This window comes from Pogoniulus pusillus, chromosome 14 (assembly GCF_015220805.1).
Source record: "Pogoniulus pusillus isolate bPogPus1 chromosome 14, bPogPus1.pri, whole genome shotgun sequence".
Lineage (NCBI taxonomy): Eukaryota > Metazoa > Chordata > Aves > Piciformes > Lybiidae > Pogoniulus > Pogoniulus pusillus.
This window is the reverse complement of record NC_087277.1, coordinates 20,030,821-20,055,621: the sequence shown is the minus strand read 5'-3', so window position 1 is coordinate 20,055,621 and position 24,801 is coordinate 20,030,821. Positions and strand designations below refer to the sequence as shown.

General features: G+C 55.1%; 1 protein-coding gene across 1 annotated transcript; it reads right to left on the bottom strand.

The window, feature by feature from the left end:
* Positions 1-423: 423 nt before the first annotated feature.
* LOC135181327 (1-phosphatidylinositol 4,5-bisphosphate phosphodiesterase gamma-1-like) lies at positions 424-19,864 on the bottom strand. Its single transcript, XM_064154428.1, has 32 exons — positions 18,845-19,864; positions 12,572-12,721; positions 12,371-12,464; positions 12,210-12,257; positions 11,673-11,757; positions 11,489-11,569; positions 11,363-11,397; positions 10,614-10,686; positions 10,402-10,503; positions 10,203-10,321; positions 10,017-10,102; positions 9,695-9,815; positions 9,427-9,595; positions 9,048-9,167; positions 8,749-8,856; positions 8,478-8,665; positions 8,061-8,261; positions 7,810-7,929; positions 7,141-7,324; positions 6,749-6,826; positions 5,647-5,750; positions 5,327-5,423; positions 4,840-4,906; positions 4,393-4,556; positions 3,808-3,904; positions 3,445-3,669; positions 2,982-3,130; positions 2,472-2,586; positions 2,085-2,246; positions 1,796-1,884; positions 1,490-1,674; positions 424-1,412 (listed from the first exon to the last, which is right to left on the bottom strand). Exons 1-32 carry the CDS (start codon positions 19,062-19,064, stop codon positions 1,361-1,363), a joined length of 3,888 nt encoding a protein of 1,295 aa, XP_064010498.1. The 5' UTR covers positions 19,065-19,864; the 3' UTR covers positions 424-1,360.
* Positions 19,865-24,801: the final 4,937 nt, after the last annotated feature.

The following is a 24,801-nucleotide window of genomic DNA, read 5'->3' as shown; positions in this document are numbered from 1 at the left end:
GCCCCAGCCCTGTGTCCCCATGTCCCCCTAGGCCTGTGTTTCAGAGCTCGGTGTCCCATGTCCTCACAGCTCTGTTACCACAGCCCAGTGTCCCACATCCCCGGTGTCTCCAAATGCCTGGATCTCAAGGCCCACTGTTCCCATCCCCCTCCTGCATCCCCACAGTGTGGCATCCATCGTCCCTGTGTCCCCTTGGCCCTCTAACTTGTGGCCCGTGTGCTGTGGCCGCGTGTCCCACGTTCTGTGTCCCCTCCTCGGCTGGCTCTGCCCACTGCAGCACACCTCCATGCACTGCCTGAGTGTCCCCATCCCCGCTGGGACAGGTCATGGGGACAAGGTTGATGCACTGCACCCACCCAGCCGCCACCCTGGGGGCACGCAGGCGCTGGGGGGTGACACCAGCCTGCGGCAGCAGGGTATGAATACTGGCTAAATAGATTTATTTTCATACAAAGAATACACAGATCCCACCCCATCGGGACCCCTCCACCCTAGGGAACACCCCGAGATGTCCCCAGCCACCAACCCACCAGGCATCACCTCCACTGGCAGGATCCATCTCCATTCCCAGGGTTTGGTGCCAACGCTGATGTTACCTCAGGGACATCCTTGTCCCCTTTAGGACAACCTTGTTGACTCTGCTTGGTGCCTTCTCAGGGCACCCTGTCACCCCCGTGCTCCATGGGACACTACCATACCTTGTCCCCTTCTCCCTGGTGACCATGATGGGGAAGCCTCAGGACATTTTGGGACCCCCTCCATGCCCTAATACTGCAGCTGGTGCAGGCCCTCACCCCACCCCTGGCCATATGTACACGCTGGATAAAAGAAGAAAATACAGATATTTATAGCAGGGGGACAGAATGTCCCCCCAGCCTCCCACAGTGTCCCCTGTGTCCCCATCCTGATGCCTCGCTGCCAGCTGGTCCTGTTCCCTGTCCCCAGGATGGATGTGGCTGTTCTTTGTCCCATCCTGGGCTGGTTGTGCCTCAGTTTCCCCATAAGGTCACAGGGCTTGTGGTGGGAAGTAGAAGACACAGGATGAATAGGAGCTGTGGTGGCCAACCCAAGGGGACAGGGATATGACCACGACTCCCAGGGCACGTAGGATGAAGCTGGAGGCACTCAAGATGTACGATCAGAGCATCCCACCTCCCACCTCACCCTGGCAGAGAAACACCACAGGCAGAGCTACCCAAAGTCCCCTTTTGTCCGCAGATTTGTTACACTGCTGTTAACCAGGCCTAGGTGTGGTAGGGATGGTCCAGATCCAGCCACCCCACCTCCAAAGGTGGTTGCAGCAGAAGAGGAAGTGGTGGGGAAGATCCACAGCAGGCTGGTGGGCTCATATCCATCCAGCTCAGCTGCGTTTGGTGACCATCTGCCGGTCTCTCTTCTTCTTCTCCATCAACCTGGTTGGGAGCAGAGGGGTGGCCTTAGGAACCCTGTCGAGATGGACGTCCCAAAGGCACAGAGAGGGGAGACTCACTTGCGGTTGCGGACTTCGGTGAGCTCCATGAGGCGCTCCTGGGCTGCCCGTAGCTCGTCGAGGCGCTGCTGGTATCGAGAGTCGCAGCCATTGGTGCGCTCATAGCTGGAGACCTGGCTGGAGAGCTCGCTGGTGCGGTCCCGCAGCTGCTGGATGGATGAGTAGAGGTTCTCCTCATCTTCCTCCTGCTCCAACACAAGGGTATGAGGCTGGCGAGGTGGACACGACACCCCAGGGTGCTGTTTTCCCTTGCTTCAGCTGGGGAAACTGAGGTACAAGGATCCCCGAGCTGCCTGGGCCACCTGCCTTGGCGTTGATGATCTCAATGTGGATGAGGAGGGAGGCAAGCTCCAGGTCCTCCGTGTAGCTGTTCTTCAACGGCACTGAGCGGTAGCCTGGACACAACACCACAACATGAGCTCATGGCAGGGTCCAAGTGCCTCACCACAGCCAGATCCCCAGGGAGATGATGATGACTGTTAGAGGGTTGGACTAGATGACCTTTGAAGATCTCTTTCAACCCAAACCGTTCTATGGCTCTACGAGTCTACAGTCATGATGATGATGTTGATGGTGCAGGAGGGAGGACTTTTACCTGTTTTGAGGCCCTTGACAGGGAAGGTGGCTTGTGCCAAGAAGTTGGGGTCACTGAACATGTCCTCCTCGTACACCACAAAGCGGAGGAAGGCAAACTCAGGGTTATTGATGTCAAAGACAAACTGCTTGAAGAGCCAGACAGGGTTGAAGCCATTGTCAGCTTGAGGGGCAAGGAGAGAGCAGGGAGATCAGAGTAGGGCTAGACACATGGACACCACCAGCACGGCACCAGCTCGTTAGTGGGAGATGCTTGTCTTCACCTCCCCACAAAACCCATCCCCATCAACTACATGACCAAGAAGACTATGAAGGACATAGCTGGGGTTGTCCTGGTGTCCCCACGGCACAGGGGATGGATGGGAACATCACCCATATGGATCCTCACCTACAACGTCTGTCTTGTTCTTGCTGTTGTCATACTCAGAGCCGCACACTTCCACCTCCACAAAGGGACACACGATGCTCCTCCCGTTCTTGGGCAGGTGCCGTGCACCAAGGATCTGTGGGAGGAAGAAGATGAAATCCAGCCATGCTAGGCAAGAAAAGACTCCTCAAACCAGCCCAGTGGCTCAGTAGGTTTGGTCTGACCCAAAGCTTTCTGGCCATCATTGACCACGTCACATCTTGGTTTATCTGCTCTGCCCTCCATCTTGATCTCACTCACATTAGGCTCAGCTTTCTGCAATTGTGGGGTTGTCCCCCGCCCCAGAATGATGCCATATGTGGAGAAAGACCCACAAACCCAAGAGATCATGGGGTCAGAGACTCCATGGAGCAAATCTGTGGCTGGAACATGTCAAAACCATCCTTAGTTGATCCAAAATGCAAGGAAGATGCAAGCTCCCATCTTGATGGTGACCACCTCAAGGTGGACCCGCTGTCCTTGCCCACTTGCCTGCAGCTGGACTGTGATGGGCTCCACGATCTTCAGGCTGTTCTTGTCAAAGGGGTCAAACGTCTCATCCCTCATGATGTCAGGCTGCAGGACGTAGCCACTGCGACCACCGAGCATGAAGAGAGCCTGGTTCAGCTGCATCGGCTTGTCTGTGGCCAAGAGGACAGGGCAGTTCTGAGCTGTGAGGCTCAGAGACCTCCTCAAGGCTCTTGGGCAGAAAGTCCTGCCATGGCAAACCCCTTGCCAAGAGCCCCTGACCCTGGTTGTAGAAGAGATGCAGATGGGTTTTGCATGGAGCACCCAAGAACTGCATGCAGATGTCCCCAGCAGGATAAGAACAAAGGCTGGAGACATCATCCACACCACCTCCAGCAACAGAACCCTGAGCAGAGCCACTGGGGATGGTGATTTTGGGGCCACCCGTGGGGATGAGCTCAGCAGCCACCCCAGGAGCAGGGTTTACCAGGTGTCTGGAAGTTGAGGGCCACGAGCTGGCTCCCGCAGATCCACATAGGCAAGGGGTCGTAGTTGGAGGAGTCCAGGCGCTGCCCTTTGGGGTAGATGCGGCTGAGCTGGCGCCGGTTGTACTGCAGGAACTTCTTGCCCTTGCTGCGGTTGGCGTACTTCTCCGCCTTGGTCTCCGGGAAGGAGGACATGTCCCTGTAGCACGCCTTGTCCGTGCCAATCTCTGAAAGCACCGTGGTGACCATCAGTGGAGAACACGGGAGTTGTGTGGTGGCCTGGGGGTGGCCCACCATGGCTGCTTGGTTCTCCCCACCCATCTCTCCCCAGGCTTATCCCACCATCCCATTTCTCCAGCTCTTACTGTCCTCGTCGAACGGCACTGGGCGACAATACACCACCAGCTCAGAGAGCTCCAGCGCGATCTTCTTCCTCCGCTCCATGATCTTCCCCTCTTGCATCTGCACAAGGGTTAAGAGGAGCTGAAGGTCTTTCCCCAGTCTCCTCCTCTGGAGATGTTGAAGACCATCCACAGAGAAATGGAACCATCCACTCTTCTCTTCTCCAGACTAAAAAGCCTCAGGTCCCTCAGCCTCTCCTTATCAAGCAGTGCTCCAGTCCCCTAATCATCTTCGTAGACCTCTGCTGGACCCTCTCCAGCAGATCCCTGTCCCTCAGTCCCTCGTAAACTGGGGATCCCAAAACTGAACGCAGTACTCAAGATGAGGTCTTACCAGGGCAGACTAGAGGGGAAGAAGAACCTCCCTTGATCTGCTGGATACACTCTTCTCAATACACCCCAGGATCCCACTGGCCTTCTTGGCCACAAGGGCACATTGCTGTGTCCCTGCCTTTGGCAGAGGGGTTGGAACTAGATGATCTTCAAAGCCCCTTCCAACCCAAACCATTCTATGACTCTATGAATCCTCTTCACCCTGGTGCCCCTCACCCTGGCATCGGCGTTCTGCGTGGCCTCTCGGATCTTAGCCACCCACTCGCTGAGTTCTTCCTGAGTGTCTGCGGCCACGTCCAGCGACTGGGCTGCGTGGGACATCTGCTGAGAATGGATGGTGAAGACAAATGGTTTGGAGCTCCTCCCGTCTTTGGAGATAACTATAAGGACATCAGAGGGGGGCTTTACTTGAAGACATTCCCAACGGATGGCTCTGTGGAGCAAACGAAACCTCAGCGGTCCCGCTCCCGGGCCCCCACCAGCCCCACCTGACCCCCCACCATGCAAATCCCTCCAAGCCCAGCTCCATGCTGCTCCCCACCACACTGTGCTAAGCACAAGCCCAGCTGGCAACTGCCTGATGAGTTTGAGTAGCCTCAGTTCATGTCTGAGCTTCAGCAGAGGCTCCCGTAGCTGCAGTGAGGACATGGTGGGGACACTCACCAACGTGGCAGGATGGCACATCGATGAAGCCCTTCAAGAAGTTTCCCAGGGGACTGTTTTCTGATGACTGCAAGAGAAGAAAGAAGTGGGGGTGGTGGAGAGGACATGTGGGGCCAAGCCTGGTGACTGCTCCATTTGAAAGCCTCCCTCCAGCCCTCCAAATTGGTCAAGTCTGAGCAAAAGTGGTGAACGTGACCTGATCTGCTCTGCAGTTGAGCATTCTCCAGTTTCTGGAGAAGGGTTTGGGCTGGAACAGAACCATAAGCTCTCCCCAGGCTCTGGTTAAGGGTCTGAGCTAATCTGGGCTGGTAGCATTTCCCAGCCTCTGGAGAAAGATCTGGGTTCAAGTAGGACCATGAGCATCTCCCAGATTCCAAAGAAGACTCGGGCTAGTGTGGGGCCAGGAGCATCCCCCAGCCTCTGGATTGTCCAGATGGGCACAAAGCTGGGAGCCTTTCAGGTAGCCTTGCAGGACCGTGGCACTCACAGCCTCATCCTGCTCCTGTGCCTGCATACTGACAATCTCCTCCACGTAGTTGGCTGGGAACCAGAGCTGCTTCTTGCCACCGTAGTCCCCTCGCCACCTGCAAGGGGTGAGAGGATCAAGGCAAATGGAGCGGTTTGGGGTGGTGGGACAGGGGTCACCATGCTGTGTGCCATGTCAGGGGGTGGCTGGAGAAGGGGTTGGGGGGGGGGAACACAGAAAAGGAGGCAGTTAAAACCCACTATAGGATGAAAGCTCAGGGTGTCCCCTCCACCTTCCACCCACAGTGCTGTGTACCCAAAGGGCCACCCAAAGGTCCTCACCAGCCACCGTCCTGCTTGTCGACGTTGTGGATGATGGCTTGCTTGCAGAATGACAGCTCGTCCTCCCGCTGCGCTTTGTAGTCGTAGAGAGCCTTCACTGTGCACTGGGCCACCAAGAAGAGGGATGTGTGTCACCACCCAGCCTAGCTGGGGCCCACTCAGCCTAGCTTCTCAAGCCCCCATGGTGGAACATGAAAGCTCTGGAGGGTCCTAAATTCTAAACAATGCCCCTAAATCACTCATGTCAGCAGGAGGATGCATTAAAGGGGCTAAGAGGGCTAAAGGTATTCGTGGTCCTGTAGAACCACCACATTCAGAGCAAAGTGGGTTCTTCTGAGGCCCTGAGCAACCAAGTCTCGTTGAGAGGCATTCCTGCCTGAGGCAGGAAGGTTGAAGCAGAGGATCACTACGGGCCCTTCCAACCTAAGTCATTCTGTGATTCTTCTGGGTCCTACAGTGGTTTCTTCTGGTGCACTGAAGGCCTTAATCCCACAATGCCACCACAGTCCCTTTGGGTTGAGCTTTCGCATGTTTGGTCTTATCCTAAACACTGCTCTGATAAAAAGGGACCTTGAAAGGTGGACTGGTGCTGTACCATGGCATTGTAGAATCCACAGTCCAGCCTCCTTTAGTGTCAGCTCTATGAACATCCCAATCTCAAAACCCTCTGAGGACAGAGACCAAGACCATCCTGGTCCCAAAACCTTCCAAGGATGGAGTCTGGGTCAGTTCCAGCTCAGAACCCAAAATCTTGAAGATGGACACTGCACCACCTGGGAACTGATGCTAAAGCTGCTCTTTTTCCCCACTGGAAAGGAGTCCATGGGGCTTTCCTTGCTGTTGGGACTAACAGGTCTCACCACACCTGTCCTACCCACCACATTGTGACAGTGCTGTCACTGAAGCTTGGATTGTCCTCAGGTGATAGTGATATGGGAAGGGTTCAGCATTGCTTGAAGGTCAGAAAAACATAACAAAACATCTCCACTTCTCAGGTGGGAGGTGTGGTGAATCTGTGAGGGGATCACCCAGGACCTCCAGCACTAGAGTTGTTATGTCCCACCACCCTCCACCACCCAGGGACACCAGCTCAGTCCCTTACCCTGGCCATTGGCATCTTGTTGGCCTCCACGTAGAAGTGGGGGGTCCGCACCTCATACAGAGCTCCATAGTCCAGCTCCTGCAAGGAGAAAGGCCTGAGTGGGTCACCAGGATGTGGGCAGGGGCAACAAGGGGATGTGCTGGGATCTGGGCTACCAGTGTGATCCAGAGGAGGTCAAGAGGGACCTAATGTCCCTTTGCAACTTGGAAGGGAATTCTGGTGGAGCCATAACTGTGGATAACAGCTGTGGAATAGAGCTTGGCCAGTTCTGGCTGGGCTTCAACCAAGAGGCTGAAGGAGACCTTCCCACCATGATGAAACTGGGAGTGGGTCTTAGTTGCCTGTGGCACAGAGCCCCTGTCCTCACCATCCCCACCACCATGAGCACTCACAGTGGTGCCCATCTTCTCCAGAGTCTCCTCGTTGATGGGGTAGCGCAGCTTCATCTTGCGGTAGAGGGGGTGCTTCTCGTAGTAGCTGATGAGGTCCACCAGGCTCTCGAACTCGGCCGAGCTGCCCAGCATGAAGAGCCGACCTTCCTGCTGGATGCGGCAGTGCTTGATCTTCCCCTCCGCCCTGGGGCCAAGAGAGACAGGGAGGGGACACGTGAGAGGTGGCTGGACCTTGGCTCCATAGTGGGGACAGGTTGCCCAGGGAGGTGGAGTCACCATCCCTGGTGGTCTTCAAAAAAAGTGTAGACATGGCACTTTGGGGCATGGTTTAGTGGACATGGTGGTGCTGGACTTGAAGGCCCAATTTGGTTAATCTTGATGACCTTAGAGGTCTGCTCCAAACTTAATGGTGCCTACGATTCTGTTCTGTAGTTCTGTGTGATGCCGCCAGGGAGACAACCCAAGGATGTGGCTCTCCCATTGCTGCAGCTATGAGTTTCCACCCTAACAGCATCATGCACCTCACTGTGTCATTCTGGTGATCCACAGTAGATCCTTTCCACCCACTGTGGACTCATAACAGACATGAGCCAGGCAGTTCTCAGCTTGGTTGGCAACCAGGACTGAGTCCAGCCAGCCTCGTGGTGGCATCGAGGTGGCCAGGCTCACCGGAAGGAGATGGCGTAGGAGTTGGGTTCGCTGCGCTTGCGCACCAGGAAGGCTCCATCCCGTGGGACCCTCATAAGCATGTGCTCGGCCTGCAGGCGTGTCAGGCTAGCGTGATACCACCTAGACAAGCAGAACACAGAGGTGGTGGGTTGACATCAGTGCCTCCACACCCCGAGGGGGGCACCCAAATCCGACATCAGGGATGGAAGAGGTTGGTGAACCAATGGGATGGGGCTGGGGACCATCCTCACTCTTTGCTCTCATGGGCATTGGGTTGGGGGACAGGGTCGGTGAGGCGCATCTCGAACTCGTTGCAGCGGAGGGGCACCTCGCGGTAGTGGCAGATGAGGCTGTAGAGGCTGTCAAAGACTAGGTTGTCTGTCAGGTAGAACTTGGTGGCACCAGCTTCTTGCCGTGAGTGGATCCGGCAGTGCTGCACCCGGCTGGACCTCCTGCCATGGTGGTGGAGAGAAGCTGAGTCAGTTCAGGTCCACGTTACCACCACCCCGTGCTCAGGGGTCTGCGTGCTGCACAACAGTGTGGCACTTCCCCCCTGTAAAAGCCATTCCAGCCTCCAAACTGGGGACTGACTGCTGGGGCAGCCCTTGGTGGGACACCCAGACCAGCCTGGGGAGAGTGGCATCCTGTTTCCACCACAGAAGTCCTACCAGAAAGAGAGAGTGTAGTCGCCCACAAAAGTCTCGCTCTCGCGCACCAGGAAGGTCCCATCCTTGCCGCCTGTCTCAGTGCAGTACTCATGGAGCAGCTTCTCAGCAATCTGGCGCCCATCGCGGCCACCTCCCAGCTTCCCATGGAACCACTTCTCGGTGAAGTGCAGCTCGTTGTTGTTGAACTCCTACAAGTTTGTCCCAAAATGAGTGTTGTCAACTTCCACCCTCCCCAAGGTGTCCTCCCTAAGTGCCCCTGCCCCTCACGCACCTCCTTCTGCTCCATCTCCTCTTCATCCTCGTTGAACTGGTAGTGGGATGTCTCCTCCGAGTAGTAGATCTTGTTGCTTGTCAGGACGAAATAATGAGGGCTCCAGGTCTGGGAGGGAGGAAGAGCACCACCAAGTTTGGGAGGTTGATAGCATAGAGGGACAGGGCTTTGAGATTCTTGTTTCTGTTCTCTCCTGTCCCTCATAGCATTGCAGCGGTCCAGAGAAGCCCACAGCCAACTCAAGCCCCAATGCTCATCCCTATCTGACCCCTGGCTGCCATTGGCAGAGAGACCCTTACGTGGTCGATGGGATCTTCAAGGTAGAGAATGCCATTCTTGATGGAGTTGCTGATGTCATTCTCTGAGTAACTGGCGGTGGAGACCTCCTCATACAGGTTCCCCTCGACCAGCTTCTTGTGCTGGAGACAAGAGAAGGCAGCTCACCATGATGCTCACCATCACACTGATCTCCATGTGTGGGATCCTGCAGGTCACTTTCTACCACCCCATGATCCCCTTGACTGTCTCTTGCAGCAGAACATTGAAGATGTCCTACATGTGCACGGAGGGATATTGCTCTTGGGTTCCAAGATCTGGGAAACCCACCATAACACACAGCCCAACACAGTCCTTCTGCCTCCTGCAAAGGCAGGATTCAGGGTTGTGTCCACTCCATACCTTGATTAGGATCTTCTTCTTGAGCTGTGTGGGTGAGGGCAACTCATCGGCATTGATGTCCACTGGCTTGGTGAGCAGCATGTCTCCAAATACTTTCTTGAAGTGGGAGGCCATGTTCCTCTGCTGGACGATGCTGCAGTGATCTTCAATGGAGAGGATGATGGGGAACCTGGAAGGAGCAGGTGGGAATGGTGACCTCAGATGAAGGTGAGGGAGAGGTTGCCTGTTGGGCCCAGACCTGGGGTGCTGCTGGGGTGCTGGAGCCTACTCAGAGGTGACGAATGCGTGCTCCTTGATGGTGTGCAGTACATCCAGGAACTTGATCTTGGAGGTGAGCGTGTGGCCATGGTAGATGATGGGGAGATCATCTGGACCATCCCAGCAGTCCACTGAGTGAGGAGACACCTTGGTTAACACATTCTGGTCACCAACCATGCACTGGGGACCATGTTTGTGGGCCCCTAAAGGACATGGAAGGACATTCCCCCCGCCCCCAGTGCTGCACGATGGGTGCAGAGGATGGTCTGTCTGATGGACCATGAAATTCTGGGGGAGATCAAGGACCAGCACAGGGTTCTGGTGGGACTCACACTCAATGCAGCGACAGCCCATGCGCAGGCAGCGGGCGTACGCCTCCAGGGAGGACTCACTGGAGAACTGGTCCCCTGTTAGGTACCTGCGGAGGGGTGAGAAGGACCATCAGTGGCCCAGGCTGCCTTGACAAAGGTGATGAGATGCTCACAGAGGTCCCCGAGGAAAGCCCACTCAGTCCTTACGTGTTGTGGGAGGAGGAGATCCAGTACTGGGACAGGGGGTGGTTCATCTCCTCAGGCACCACGCGCTCATATTTGGAGTCCATTACCATGTTTTCCTTGGAGAAGAGGTATGTAAGGAACTGGGGAGGGAAGCGGAGAGGTCAGAGTCTGATGGGGACAAGGAGATGCCTTTGGGTGGGTGCTGTGTGGGACCACCCACCTCATCCAGCTGGAAGGAGGGGTCTGTTGCCTCATTGCAGCCCTCCTTGAGGTAACTGCACATGTAGTCCCTCACCATGCCCATGTCGCTGGCCCAGGCTTCCTGGAGCAGAAACATAGCCATTGTTACAGGAGGAGCTGGGCTGGGACATCCCATGGAGGTCCCAGGTTGAAGCTAAGAGTGATGCTAGGCAGGTGTCTAAGAGCACTCACCTTCTGGTCATGCAGCAAGAACTTCTGGAAGTCATAGAGGGAGATTTGGCACAGCTCAGGGCGATCCATGTTCCTGGAACATGGAGCAGCCATCAGTGGGGACCAGGAGCAGGAGTTGGGACAGACCCCATGAAAAGGTTGAGGTCACCTCAGCCCCATGATGCCCCCAAGTCCTGCCAGCTGCACAGGGGGCCTGGGGAGAGTGCAGGTGACATGTTCCTACATCCCTAGCACTCATCCCTGCTCCCATTTCCACACCCATTTCTGCTCAGATCCCTGCTCCCATCCTCACTCCCACCTCCACTCTCATCTCTTCCCACTCCTGCTTCTGTCCCTGCTCTCAACCTCACTCCTGTCCTGGCTCCTATCCCTATTCCTATGCCCCACTTCCATATCTGTTCATCCCTTCTCCCATCCCTGCTCATCCCTCCCATCTACATTCCCATCTGCACTCCCATTCCCATTTCCACTCCTAATTCCATCTCTGTTCTAATCTCTATGTCTATTCCCTCTACTATTCCTATCCCCTCTCCTTGCTCCCATTCCCACTCCCATCCCTGCTCATCCCTGCTCTTGTTCTTGCTCCCATTTCCACTCTCATCCCTTCTCCTATCTGCTTTCCACCCCCACTTCCATCCCTTCTCCCATCCCCAGCTCTGTCCCGCCACCCAGCTGCATTGCCCACATAACAGATCCAATTTCTGGAATGTTGTCTGGAATAGAAGCCACAGAATTCCCTGGATACTCACCTCAAAGGGAAGGAGAGCTCCAGCTGCTCAATGACCTGCAAGTCAAAGGAGAGAGCCAGGCTCAGCTGATGAGGGACACATCACACTGGGTGGGAGATGCTTTAGAGGACAAGTTGTGGCTCTTACCGACTTCTGTGCATCAAACATCAGGTTCTTGTAGAACTGGATGAAGTGGGAGAAGGTCATCTCATTCCTGGCTTCCACCTCCTGTGGGAGATGATGTTTCATGAGCATGGAGCCACCCAACCTAAGCTGGTGACACCAGGGATGGCTTGAAGACCATCTTCTTGTGTAGCTAGCAAGTCCTTACCACAAGTTTGTCCCTCAAGAACCTCATGTTTGGGACACGGTAGTTCACCTGCGGCAGCATGGCCTTCAGGTCCTTCACTGTGATGCTGCAGGAGAGTGCAGATGGTGTCAGGGTGCTGGCCAGGCCCCACAGAGGATGGACAGCCCCTGGTCGGGTCTCAGCACCCAACACCGAGGGTTTCACCCTAAAACCTGGTACAGTGTGGTGTTTGGTGTGGGGCTCCCACCCTACCAGACTGTAGACCCCCACTGTGGTACAGCACACAGTTACACAGGTTCTGGCATGAGGCTGGGGAGAAGGAGCATGTCCAAGAACCACCTGGAGATGATGTCCATTCCCATAATCATTTTGGTCCAAATTCATTTGATTTTGGGGTTTTGCTGTCTTGGGGAGATGTTTACAGGCTACATTGATGGTCCAGCCCTTCCTGGCACTGGTGGAAAGGCAGCAGCAGCCATGAGGACACTGGGGTCCAGATTTGGGGTACCCTGTCCAGTCAAACCCACCAGTCACTTCCTGGCACGGGGTGGTCCTCACCTGCCCTCCCGTGACCGGTCCATCCCATCAAATTGTTTCCGTAGCCACCTGGGAAGGAAGGGATGGCAGATGGTGCTCAGCCCCACTGAGGAACCAAACCCAGGGTGGGCTTTGTCCCCCAGATGCTGACCATGAAAGGAGACCTGCTGGTCCTTCCTCACCTCTCGATCTGCAGCGGGGTCTGGGCTTTCTGGGTGTCCACCACCAGCCAGTTGAGACCTGTTATCCACAAGTTGATGTCCTCCTCGCAGAAGGCTGAAGGAGAAAGAGGAGGGTGGTGAGGTGAGGATGGGGGAGCTGGGGTCGGTGATGGGACGAGAGCCCAAGGGCAGCCAGGCGGGACAAGGACGGAGCGCACTGACCGGCCATGCTGAGCGTCCGCAGCCTGAAGTCCATGCCGTAGAGGATGATGAAGCACATGCTGCAGTCCAGCTTGCGCGCGTCCTCGGGGTAGCGCTCGAAGTCCCGGGAGTTCTTCCCCAGGCGGATCTCCTTGATCTCCCGAATGTCGACTGCGGGGAGACAGAACCTGGGATTGTCCCCTGATACCTTCACACGCTGCCACCGCGGGCTCAGGCAACAGGAGGTGGCGCTGCCAGGAGACCATGGCCACCTCAGGAGGCTTGTCCCTGGGATGTGGCATCCCCATGGCACTGCCCATTGCTGTGTGATGTTCCTGCGGGTGTTGCAGTCATGGGTCCTCCAGGAAGACATGTCCCTACTGCCACCCAATGATATGGCACTACATGTTCTTCATGGAACTGTGTCCCCAGAATGGAGCATCCCCATGGCACTGCCTGTTGATGCATGATGGCCATGGCCAGTGATTCACGTCCCCAGGACAGGACTGCTGCCCTTGCGTGGCAGAACCATGGGTGCCGTGGACGTATGTCCTCCACAGACCCATGTCATGAGGACAGGATGTCCCTGCAGCACTGCCGCCCTTGCATGGCAGCACCACCGGTGCTGGGTCCATGTGTCCTCCAGGGATCCGTGTGCCCAGCATAAGGTGTCCCTGCAGCACTGCCTCCATGTATATAGTTTCACCCTACTCCTATTTGTCCTCCACAGACTCATGTCCCCAGGATGTGGCATCCCAGCAGTGCTGCCCACTGCTTTCCCAGCTTTGTGGGTGCCACGTGTCCTCCAAGCTCAGCCTGCCCCATCCCAACCAGCTCATCTCCAGCCGCTTCTCCTCCCCGGCTCTGGGGCAGGCTGAGCTCATCTTTTAAATGAAGACATCTACCCAAAGGTGGCAATTTGCAGCTCCAGCAGCCTGGACCACAGGGTGGTTCTTTCCTGCCACGCTGCTCTCTCATTATCCCGCTATATAAAGCCCTGTCAGCAGCAGGAGGGTTGGGTTTCCGGACCCTGGTCTTCCTCACCACTACATTACCAGAGGATACTTCCAACCTCTCCCTGGCTGAGCGGACACGTCCCAGCAGCAGCAGCAGCACAGTAATACGATGAGATGATTAATAACAGCCAAAGCTGATCTGGATAGCAGGAGCATCACCCCTGTGGGCAGCTCCACGATCCGGAGTTGAGCCGCCGGCACCGGAAAGGACCTTTGTATGGCCAAGAGTGGCCTGATCGCGGCGCCGAGGTATTGTCCTGCCAGGAAATAGGTCACTTCCTGGAGAACTTCCAGCCCAGCCGCGTTTCCGATGCTGCCCTGGTGGTGGGGAAGGGCTGCTGGTGCCCTGACTGTAGAATCATGGAATTGTTTTGGTGGGAAAAGACCTCTGAGATCATCTGAGAACCACCAAATCAACATCACCATGGCCTTTAATTAAAAGGTGCCATGTCCACATGTTTCCTGAACACCCTAATCCTAAATCCAGACTCACAGATTCACAGAACTGCTTTGGTTGGAAAAGATCTCTATAATGACCTAAGAGCCATCAACCCAACACCACTGTGGCCACTAAACCAGGTCCTTCAGTGCCATGTCCACACCTTTTTTTCAAACATCCTCAGAGATGGTGACTTCACTCTCATCCCAAATCCAGAGCAAAGCTGGACAAAGAACATGGGATGGGGGAAGAAATTGGGCTGATGAAGCAAGGAGAGAGGAGAGGAAAAGAGTCTGGAAAACACTGGAGGCTTCATCCAGCCTGGATGACCACAAGCTGGATTTCATGGATCTGGGTGGAGTTTTAGCTGGCCAAAGGAGGTCTGCACCCTTGTACATGCATTTATTCAGGAGCAGATCTTCCGAAATGAAACCTTGATGGTGACCCTCTGCAGCTTCAATGGCTTAGAGCAAACCCTCTTTGGGACAAGCAGGCAGGTATCTGGGTGTAAAGGGGGGGTTGCTGGTTAAAAAACAGCTGCTTATCCCCAAACCTGCCCACCCACAGGGTGGCAGGGAAAAGCAGAAGCCAGTAGCTACCAAGGTTCCACCACCAAGTCACAATGTAGTCAGCCCCCAGCTCACCACCTTCATGATCCAGCCTCTGACCTGACATCTGGGTGCTGCCAACTACCACAGAGTCATCAAATCATCAAATCGTTTGGGTTGGAGGGGACCTTTGAAGGTCATCTAGTGCAAACCCCCTGCAGCCAGCAGAGACATCTGCAACCAGAACAGGTTGCTCAGAGCCCCAGACAACCTGACCTGGACTGGTTCCAGGGATAGGACATCTCCCACCTCCCTGGCCAGGGTCTCACCATCCTCACAGTGAAGAATTTCTTTAGATCTAGTCTGAATCCCCTTCTTTTAGTTTTAAACCATTGCCCCTTGTCCTGACACAGCAGGTCCCTAACAAAAGATTGTCCCCATCTTACAGACCCCCTTGAAGTCCTGAAAGGACACCAGAAGGTTCTCTTTGGAGCCTTTTCTTTTCCAGGCTGAACAACAACTCTCCCAGCCTGGCCTCACAGCAGAGATGCTCCAGCCCTCTCATCATTTTCCTGGTCTCCACAGGACCTTCCCAAGCAGGTTCTTGTGTTGGGATCCCAGATCTGGCCCCAGCACAGCAGGTGGGGGTCTCAGCAGAACACAGCAGAGGGACAGAATCTCCTCTCTCCACCTGCTGCCCATGCTGCTGGGGATCAGCCCAGGACACGTCTGGCTCTGGGCAGCTCACGTCCAGCTTTTCACCCACCAGCACCCCCAAGTCCTTCTCCTCGGGACAAACATCCCAGCCCCACAAAGAGCTGAAGGAAGAGGGAGCGGCACAGGGCTGCACAATGCACCACGGCCGGTGGCTTCCTGGAAACCACATCTGCAGCGGATTTGCAGCCATCATGTCACAACTATGTCTCCAAACTCCTCCCCGCATTGTCTCAGGGGTCCCGGGCAATTGAAAACACTCTGGAAGTTGGTTCCAGCTGTGAAAATCCCTTTTTTTGCCCCCTCCCTATTCTGATGCAAAGAAGCTTTGGTGCAAAGAAGCTTTGGCGCAAAGAAGCTTTGAAACAGTTGGGAGATGATGCAGGACCAGGTTCTGCCTGGTGGCTTTCAGGGACGTTGAGAGCCTGGCAGTGTTCTTCATCCATGAGGATTAAAACAAAGCGAAGCGGCTGGAGGGAATGGTTGTGCTGGGAAATCCCAGCTGCGGTGGCACAAGTTATGTCCCCTCATCTTTACCATGGTCATCCTTTCTGGTGGGACATGTGACAGCTCAGATCCTCCTCTACGAGGGGATTCACAGAATGGTTTGGGTTAGAAGGGACCCTGTAAATCACTCAGCTCCAACCCCCCTGCTACAGGCAGGGGCACCTACCACTAGACCAGGTTGCTCAAGTCTGGCCCTTAACACCTGCAAGAAGGGAGCGTCCACCACCTCCCCGGGCAACCCGTTCCAGTGTCTCACCACCCTCAGGGCTACACATGGTGTTGAGAAGCTGATTGAAAGCCTGGAGGAAAAGATTTCCTCCTGGTCCAGCAGTGCTAAACCCCAGATGGATTTTGTCCTCCATGAACGGTCTCCTATTTGGAGTTCAGGAGGCTGGAGGTGGGACCCCAACTACCCATCCTCATGGCAGAACGCCCCTCTGAAACACTCTTGAGTCTGCCAAGCTGCCTTTCCCCCTGTTTCCATGTCTTGGAGTTTTCCACCAGATTTCATCTTTGTGCTGGGGTCTGCTGAGGCTGATGAGCTGGAAAGGCTCCAGGATGAGGCTGATTTTGGAGGCAATGCTGCAGGTGAGCCCATCAGCACGGACACGCTTCCGCCGGCTGCGTCCGAGGCGTGTTGTTATCCTGCACCGGCTGAGACAGCCAGGCTCTGCGTCCTAGCCCTGCCAGCCCGTAACAGAGACATCAGAGCTGACAGTTGTCCCCACTAATCCCTCCACAAGTGGGAGGTCTGGATGAAGAAGGGATTTGAAATGATCTGGACAGGCGTGAGGTTGGACACAGGGTGGGAGCAAGACCCTGAGGATGATCCCAGCACTTCCATATTGTGGCTATGAGAGCACATGTGAGAATGGAGCAGGGCTGGAGCAGGGGGTGAGGATGCTCCATCTCACCACCAAGATGGTGGGATGGGTCTCATCCAAGGCTGAGTGGTGGGGCTGGATGGCAGGACTGTGCCACTTCCCAGGGGATGTCCTTGGAGGATGATTGGCCACTTATTCCTACGGTGGGATTTGGGCTGTTACAGGGGAGAAGCCAAAACAAAGGTGGGGAAACTGAGGCAGGACACCAGAATCAACCTGAGACCTCAACCCAGCTCCTGAACATGTTATTTATGTAGGTGGAGAATGAGCTCTTCCACACAAAGACCTCTCCAAAATTGGATGTCCTTCCTCCTTTCACCTATCTCTCCTCCTCTTCCTCCTCCCACACATCTGCTCCTGCACACAGCAGGTCCAGACAGGCAGGGATTCTGCTCGTGACAATGCTCATCTGCAGGTGCCACCCTCTTTCTCAGCTCAAAGCTTCCCCATGGTTGTCAGCCTGGCTCAGAGTTGTCCCCTCTTCAGTAGGAGCTGAACCCTCCTAGGGATTTTGCACCACCTCATGCAAAACAAGTGGTGGGTGGTGATTTTTAGATGGGCAATTTTTAAAGACACTCCCCAAGATCCCGAGGGAAATGACACCTGTCACCTCTCAAACCTCCAAGATGGGCTTTGCCATCATCCAGGTGAGGTGATACCCCAAAACTGGGTTCCTCCTCACATGGGGATGTTGGCTGAGGTGATGGTATGGATCCACATCGCTCCAACCTCATGTTTTCATCCACTGGCTCTTTTGAGCATAAATTAAGGGGAGGTGCAGGCCTTGCGGTAACGAGCACCAAGGCATGGACCTCTACTGATGACCAGTGGTGGTAGCATGGGCCAACAGCCTACTAGCCACTAGTGAACCCACAAAGAAGGGTGACCACGGATGCTCCAGCGGCAGCAACTCCTGTGCCACCAAACTTTGCACTGACATCATTAACACATGTGGGGCAAGACACAGCTGGCCAAGTTCTCTCTGGGCTGCATGGGGACAACACCATATTTCATCTCATGCTGCTGCTTGCCCCAGCAGCCTGAGCTCCTCAGTTTTGGCTAGAAGCACCATGAGCAGGCAAAGCGGTAGCCAGCTCTTTTATTTCCTTGCCAGGGAGGACTTCAACCCCCATGGATGAAATGGCAGCATCTTGATCCCCACAGCAACTTACGGATCACATGAGCTGGGATGGAGGAGGTGAGGGTTGCTCAGCCCAGCAGCTCCTACATTTCTATCTCTGGGAATGCCACCATAGTTGGACATCCCACCACAGTAGGGCATCCCACTGCAATTTGCCATCCTGCTACAGCAAGACACCCCTTCCTGGCCCAGCACCCCAGTGCGGCCAGATTCCACCATATGCAGCAATCCCCTTATGGTTGAGCATCCTACCATGTCCAGGCCCCCCACTATATCTGGATATCTTATCATGGCTGGGCACCCCACCATGGACAGGCACTCCACTGTATCTAGGCACCCCACCACAGTGGGCACCCTACCACAGCCAGTCAACTCATCACCACCAGGCGCTTCACTGTGGTTGGGTATCCCACTACAGCCAGGAATCCCACCACAGCAGAACATCTCACCATAGTAGGGCACCCCATCACAGCCAGGCACCTCACAGACAGTCATCCCAGTATGGCTGAGCATCCCAACATGTCCAGGCACCTCATAATCAGTCACCCCACCATGGTAGGGCACCCTACCACATCCATGTACCCTACCTCATTGAAGTATCCCACAGCCAGAAACTCCATCATAGGAGGACTTCCTAACATGGGTGACCCCAGCATGGTCAAGCATCCCAACACACCTAGGCACCCCAAAACTGGTCATCCCACCACAGCAGGACTTCCTGCCATGGCCAAGCACCCCGTGACCAGGCACCCCATCACAGCAGGACACCATACCACAGCAGGGCACTCCACAGCCAGTCACTCCAGCATGGCCAGACACCCCACAGCCAAGTCTCCCTACCACAGCAGAACTTAACAGCATGGGCAGACACCCCACAACCCGGCATCCCGCCATGGAAAGGGGACCCCACCGCAGCCAAGCACCCCACAGCCGGCCACCCCACCACAGCAGGACAGCCCACCTCCACCAGGAGCTCCACAGCCAGGTACCCCCACCACAGGAGGACACCCCACCAGCCCCCCGCGCCGCCGCCGCCGCTACTCACTGTCCCCCTCCACCTTCTCGGGCGTCCGGCTCCAGATGATCTGCCGGGTCTCCAACTTCACCTGGAAGGTCCTTCTCTCTGGCCTCTGCGACTTCTTCTGATAGAACAAGGTGAGGACGGTACCCATCTCCAGGCAGCGGAGAATCCTGCCCATGTCCCCTGCCTCCATCCTGCTGTCCTCCAGAAAGCCATTGACGCTGCTGAGCCTGGCCATGGACATCTTCAGTGCGCGGCCATCGCCCGGCGGAGCCGCAGAGCCGAGGCTGTCTCATGCAGGAGAGGACAAACCAAAGGGCTGAGAGCTCCCTGGGGATCTTCTCCGCTCGCCCCGGGCGGGGGTTTCCTCTACGGGCGACGTCTCCACCGCCGCTCCACGGCCACCACGCAGGCTTGGTGACAGCGGGGAGGGAAGGGGTGGGCTGGAGGTGCCGTGACCTTCTCGCCGAGCTTGAATCCGGCCCCGGCGTTGGCATCCAGCGATGGTGGCAGAAGACGTTGGGCAGCGCCGGTCGTGTCGGCCTTGTGGTTGAGAGCTGGGGGGGAGAAAAACCATCCGGCCGCCGTAGGGAGATGGTGGAAACACCTTTGTGGGTGAAGAAGGTGGTCTGGGGAGCTGGGGAAAGAAGAAAAGAAAAAAAGCCAAGTCACCCCCGAAGTGTCGGCGTGGAGCTGGCGGATCCCCACCCCCGGCCGCCGGGCCAAGCGGGGCCGGGGTTGGAACTGGGGAGCGGCGATGGGGGTGTCGAGGGGGTTGTTCGGTCAAGCCGAGGAAGCGGTGAGAGATCCTGGTGGGATAGGATGTGGGGTGGCGGAGAGTGGCGGTGGTGGATGAGAAGGAGGAGGAGGAGGTGGAGGAAGAGGAGGAGGAGGAGGAGGAGACGGAGGAGGAGGGGGCCTCCCAAGCAGCCGCCCGCCGCTCCTCTCTCCTCCGCTGCTCCTTAATTTTCGGGCTGATGAAATGGACGCCCAGAGGAAACGGCAATCACACATGGCCGGAAAGGGATCAGAAAGGGATCGGGAAAAAAAATGCAGGATCTCGGAGAAAGGAAAAATCCCAGCCGGGGGAAAACCGGCGGAGGGAGACACCTAGAGGCGCCCCGAACGGCACCGGCGGCCCGGGAGGGCAGCCCGCGGTCTGCCGCCGCCCCGGGGGCACCGTGGCACCGGGCTGTCTGGGTGGAAGAGCTGGCACAAAAAAGGGTTCAAGATAAGGAAAGTGGCTGCTGTGGGTTTAACTCCTGCTTGCCCTCGCCGTGTCAGTGATCTGCGGCTGGAAGCTCCGCGAGTGGCCAGGACTGGAGTCACTGGTGCCAGGAGTTTTGTCCTGCCTCAGCTGCGTGGGGAGAAAGCGGGTGGGGGCTGCAGTCAGGGGACGGAAACCCTTCTGGAGAGAGAAGGGAAGGCAGCAGGAGCCAGGGCTTGGTGTCGCAGCTCCTGTTTGGTCCCCCTGATAGGTGCTGGGTGGGCAAAGACCCGCCAGTGCTGCGGGGCAGGTGGTGTGTGGAGAGATTTGCGGGGATCGCGGAGAAAGGAAAATCCAGACTCGGGAAACATCAGCCGAGAGTGAGACCTACAGGAGCTCAAGGTCCCCTCCACCTGCACACCTGAATTCCAGCCGAGAGGGCTGAGGAGCAGTGGCCACACCAGTGGAAGTGACAAACACGAACTCATGGAAACCAGCAGGGTCCCCAGTGCCACGGTATGGGGTGTGCCTACACAGCTTGATGCTCACACATCTGAAAGGCTGCAAATTAAACCAGTTTGGACCTTCATCTCTTTAAAAATATCTCAACGACCAAACCAAACAAACCCTAAACAAACAATGGTGGCACTGGGACTTCAGAGCAAAGCAGCTCGCTGAGGCTTTCTGGAGCTCTCTCCAAAGGCTGCTGCTGGGGTGTTTGGCTCATGTGAATCCCATAAGGTGCCAGAAGGCCAAGAGCAAGGTCCTCATGGGCTAGGGGACAGCCTGGGAGATGAAGGGTTGGAGAGCAGCCTGTGGAGAAGGATTTGGGGATGCTGCTGGGTGAAAAGCTGGAGATGAGCAGACACTGTGCACTGCCAGCTCAGAGCCAGCTGTGTCCTGTGCTGTCCCCCAGCAGCATGGGCAGCAGATGGAGGGAGGTCATTCTGCCCTTCTGCTGCACTCTGCTGGGGCCCCATCTGCAGTGCTGGGGTCAGCTCTGGAGCCCTCAGCACAGCAGACATGGACCTGTTGGAGAGGGCTAGAGGAGGCCACAGCAGTGATGCTGAGGCTGTAATGTTGTGTGGACAGGCTGGAATTGGGGTTGTTCATCCTGGAGAAGGCTCCAGGAAGACCTTCTGATGGCCTTTTAATATTTGAAGGAGGTTGATAAGATTGGGACAATCTTTTATGAGGGACTTGTTGTGACAGGGCAAGAGGTTATGGTTTGAAAGTAAAATGGAGATCTATACTAGATATAAGGAAGATATTCTTTACTAGGAGGGTGGGGGGACACTGGCCTAGGTTGTCCAGAGAGGTGGGAGATGCCTCGTACCTGGAACCATTGAAGGTCAGGTTGTTTGGGGCTCTGAGCAACTCACATCTCATTCCCAGTGTTCCTCCTGACTGCAGGGTGGGTGGACTAGATGACCTTTAAAGGTATCTTCCAACCCAAACCATTCTGTGATTGTGACTCCAGTGAGGCTGGATGTTCAGGGAGCAGTTTTATGTCACCCAACAGCGGCTCAGCGAGGGCTGAAACATTGAGGCTTTTACCTCCATGAGGACTGGCCCCACACTAAGGGTATCGATTGGAAAGCAGGGAGAGGTTGTCACAGTGAGGGTGGTGAGACACTGAAACAGGTTGCCCAGGGAGATTGTGGATGCTCCTTTCCTGAAGGTGTTCAAGGCCAGGCTAGATGAGGCCTTGGGCAAGCTGGTTTAGTGGAAGGTGTCCCTCCCAGGGCAGGGTGGTTGGAACTAGATGATCTTCAAGGTCCCTTCCAACTCAAACTTTTCTATGAATCTATGAATCTTTGCACTGTCTCTTTCCCAAATAATTCAGGGACAGATGGGGTTGGAATGAGATCCCGAAGGATTTATTTTTCTGCTTTTGTTATCTATGAATTGGCTTCTGTTTTCCTTCTTTCCTTCTTCTCTGGAGCAGAACCAGCTTTTGTTGAAAACAGTAAGGATGCTGCTGAGATACTGGCTTCTTGTGTTTATATTTTCCATTTCCAGGCAAATCCCATTTTGGAGCCCCCCACCCCCAGCTAAGCGCGAGTTTGGGAACTCGCAGCAAGCGGCGGTGGCCTGAGGATCAGAACAGAAGATTGTTTTCACACAGGGGATTTAACAGCCTGGGGTTGGCTTCTGATGTCCATCCAGAGCACGCGGGTGGAGAAGGAATGCTCTGTTTGCAGCCTGAAATGGGCTCACTGGTTTAATTTTAGCAGCTCTAGAGCAAAGCTTTAAGCAAGGCATCACCAAAGCAAAGCATCCTACGGAGGCTGGGAGGGACAGAAGAACTGGAGCCCCCTGCTCACCTGCCCCATCAAGCTGGTGGAGATAAGTACCCAAAGTCCAAGTGTTCCTCTTAAAAACCCTGTCATGACCCATCTGTGTGGGTTAGAGGAGGTGTTGGGATACGGTAGAGCTGCTGGGAGGGCAGAGTGGTGCTCACCATTTTTAGTGGGGGTGGCAAGACACTGGAACAGGTTGCCCGGGGAAGGTATGGATATCCCCTCCCTGGAGGTGTTCAAGACCAGGTTGGGCAAGTCCTTCAGCAGTTTGGTCAAGTGGAAGGTGTCCCTGCACATGGCAGTGGGGCTGAAACTAGATGATCTTTAAGGTGCCTTCCAACCCAACCCATGCTGTGATTCTGTGGACCAGAGAGAAGCCATGAACCCAAAGGGTGTTTGTTTGGCAAGAACAAAACTCCACCAAGAGGTGCCAACAAACTCCCAACAAAATACTGAGGAGCTTTGGTGAGTGCAATTTATGTGTGTGGCAGGAAATATTCATCCCAGGGGAATCAGGCAAGCTTCATTTCCTCTGTGCCTTTCCATGCTTGATAGCTGATAGGGATTGTTCCCATGTCCTCAGCACTGGTGAGGCCACACCTTGAATCCTGGGTTCAGTTTTGATCCCCTCACTCCAAGAGGGACATTGAGGTGCTGTAGCAGAACTGGAGAAGGGCAAAAAAGCTGCTGAAGGGGCAGGAGAAGAAGGAGAAGAGTCTGAAGCACTTGTAAGGAGTAGCTGAAGGAATTGGGGCTGTTCAGCCTGGAGAATGTGGGGGAAAGCTTCTGGCTGTCTACAATTCCCTGTAAGAAGGCTGGAGAGCCAGTGGGGGTTGGTCTCTTCTCCCTATTAAGAAGTGATAGGACTATTAAGGAGTAGTGAGGAAACGGTCTCAAGTTGTGCCAGTAGAGGTTTAGGTTGAACATGAAGAATAATTTCTTCATGGGAACAGTTGTCAGTCCCTGGCCCAGGCTTCCCAAGGTGGTGATGGAGTCCCCAGCCCTGGAGGGCTTTCAAAGCCATGTAAATGTGGTGCTGAGGGCCATGGTTTAGTGCTGACCAGCAGTGCCAGCTTAACTGTTGGATGTGATGATCTTAAAGTCTCTTCCAACCAAATAGGTTCTATGATTCTATGACTCTGTAGTTACTGCTGGACATGAACATCAACCTCGGCTTTGCTCACTGCCCACTGATGTCCTATAAGGTCACTGCTGCCCACAGATCTCCCACGAAAGCAACCAGATGAAAACAAACCCAGAAACATCTCAACATTTCACCACCTTCTTCCTGAGCATCCTTTCCTCCTCACCAGGGCTTGTGGAGAAATAGATGCTGCCGTTTTTTTTCCTTCAACAGCTGCTTTAAGATCCAGCAGATGCCACCACTCAGTCACTCATTCACAACTCAGGGTTTGGGGAGAAGGGATCTTTCCCTCTCTTTGATGGTGTTGTGAAACTCCCAAACCCTCATTGTCTTGGCAGGATTTGCAAATGCTTTTATCACTGAACTCCTGAGCAGCAGGTCAGGCAATGGGGGGGCGTTGAAACAGCAGCCAGTGTTGCAATGGTGTTGGCTGAGGGCAAGTGTGGATCTCCAGCTGGGCATGCTCTCCAGCCAACTCCACCAAACAACCTTGGACAGCAGAGCAGGTTGAAGAGGCAAACTGTGCTTCTAACTCAAACATCCACAGATGTCAATGTATAGATTTGTTTCACCACCTTTCCAAGCAGGGAACCGTCCAACACCCAAGTGCTTCAGGAGCAAAGTCCTCTGCATGGCCAAGCAGTATTGAGTGTTTTCTTCCAGGCTCCTGCCCCAGGGCGGTTTAGGTTGGACTTGAGGAAAAATTTCTTTCCTGCAAGAGTGGTCAGGCATTAGAAGAGGCTATCCAAGTCAGTGGTGAAGTCACCACCCCTGGAGGTATTTGAAAGATGCCTGGATGTGGTGCTGAAGGATGTGGTTTAGTGGCAGCAGCGTGGCGGTAGTGGTGGGGTTGTGAGCTCTAGGTGAGCAGCTGGACTTGGTGACCTCAAGGGCTTCTTCCTACCTCAGTGGTTCTATGGGATTCTGTGAAAATAATCACCCCAGTGGCAGTGACGTGGAAGCACACAGATCACTGCTCTGAGTTCTCCAAAGAGGTCTGGCTGCAGCTCCTGCACCAGCAGTGAGACTGCAGGCAAGGAGGGACGACAAAAGAGACAAGACAGCAGAAAAGTGGTGCCCACTTGATAACTGCCAGCAGCTTTCCCTTTAGGATCATGCAGCACTTTCTTTTCCTCTCTGTTTTCCATCTAACCCGGGAGACGTCTCCTTCCCTTGAGCCCTGCTCTCCTGAGTCTTGCTATTATCAGCAAAAATGTGATTTTAGAGTTTTTTTTCCCTTGGGAGGCAGTTTTTTCTTCTCCCTCAAGTTAAAACAGCAAAAAGTTATTGGAGAAGAAACTTTCTTCAGTGTTAAAGAGCTGCTGAA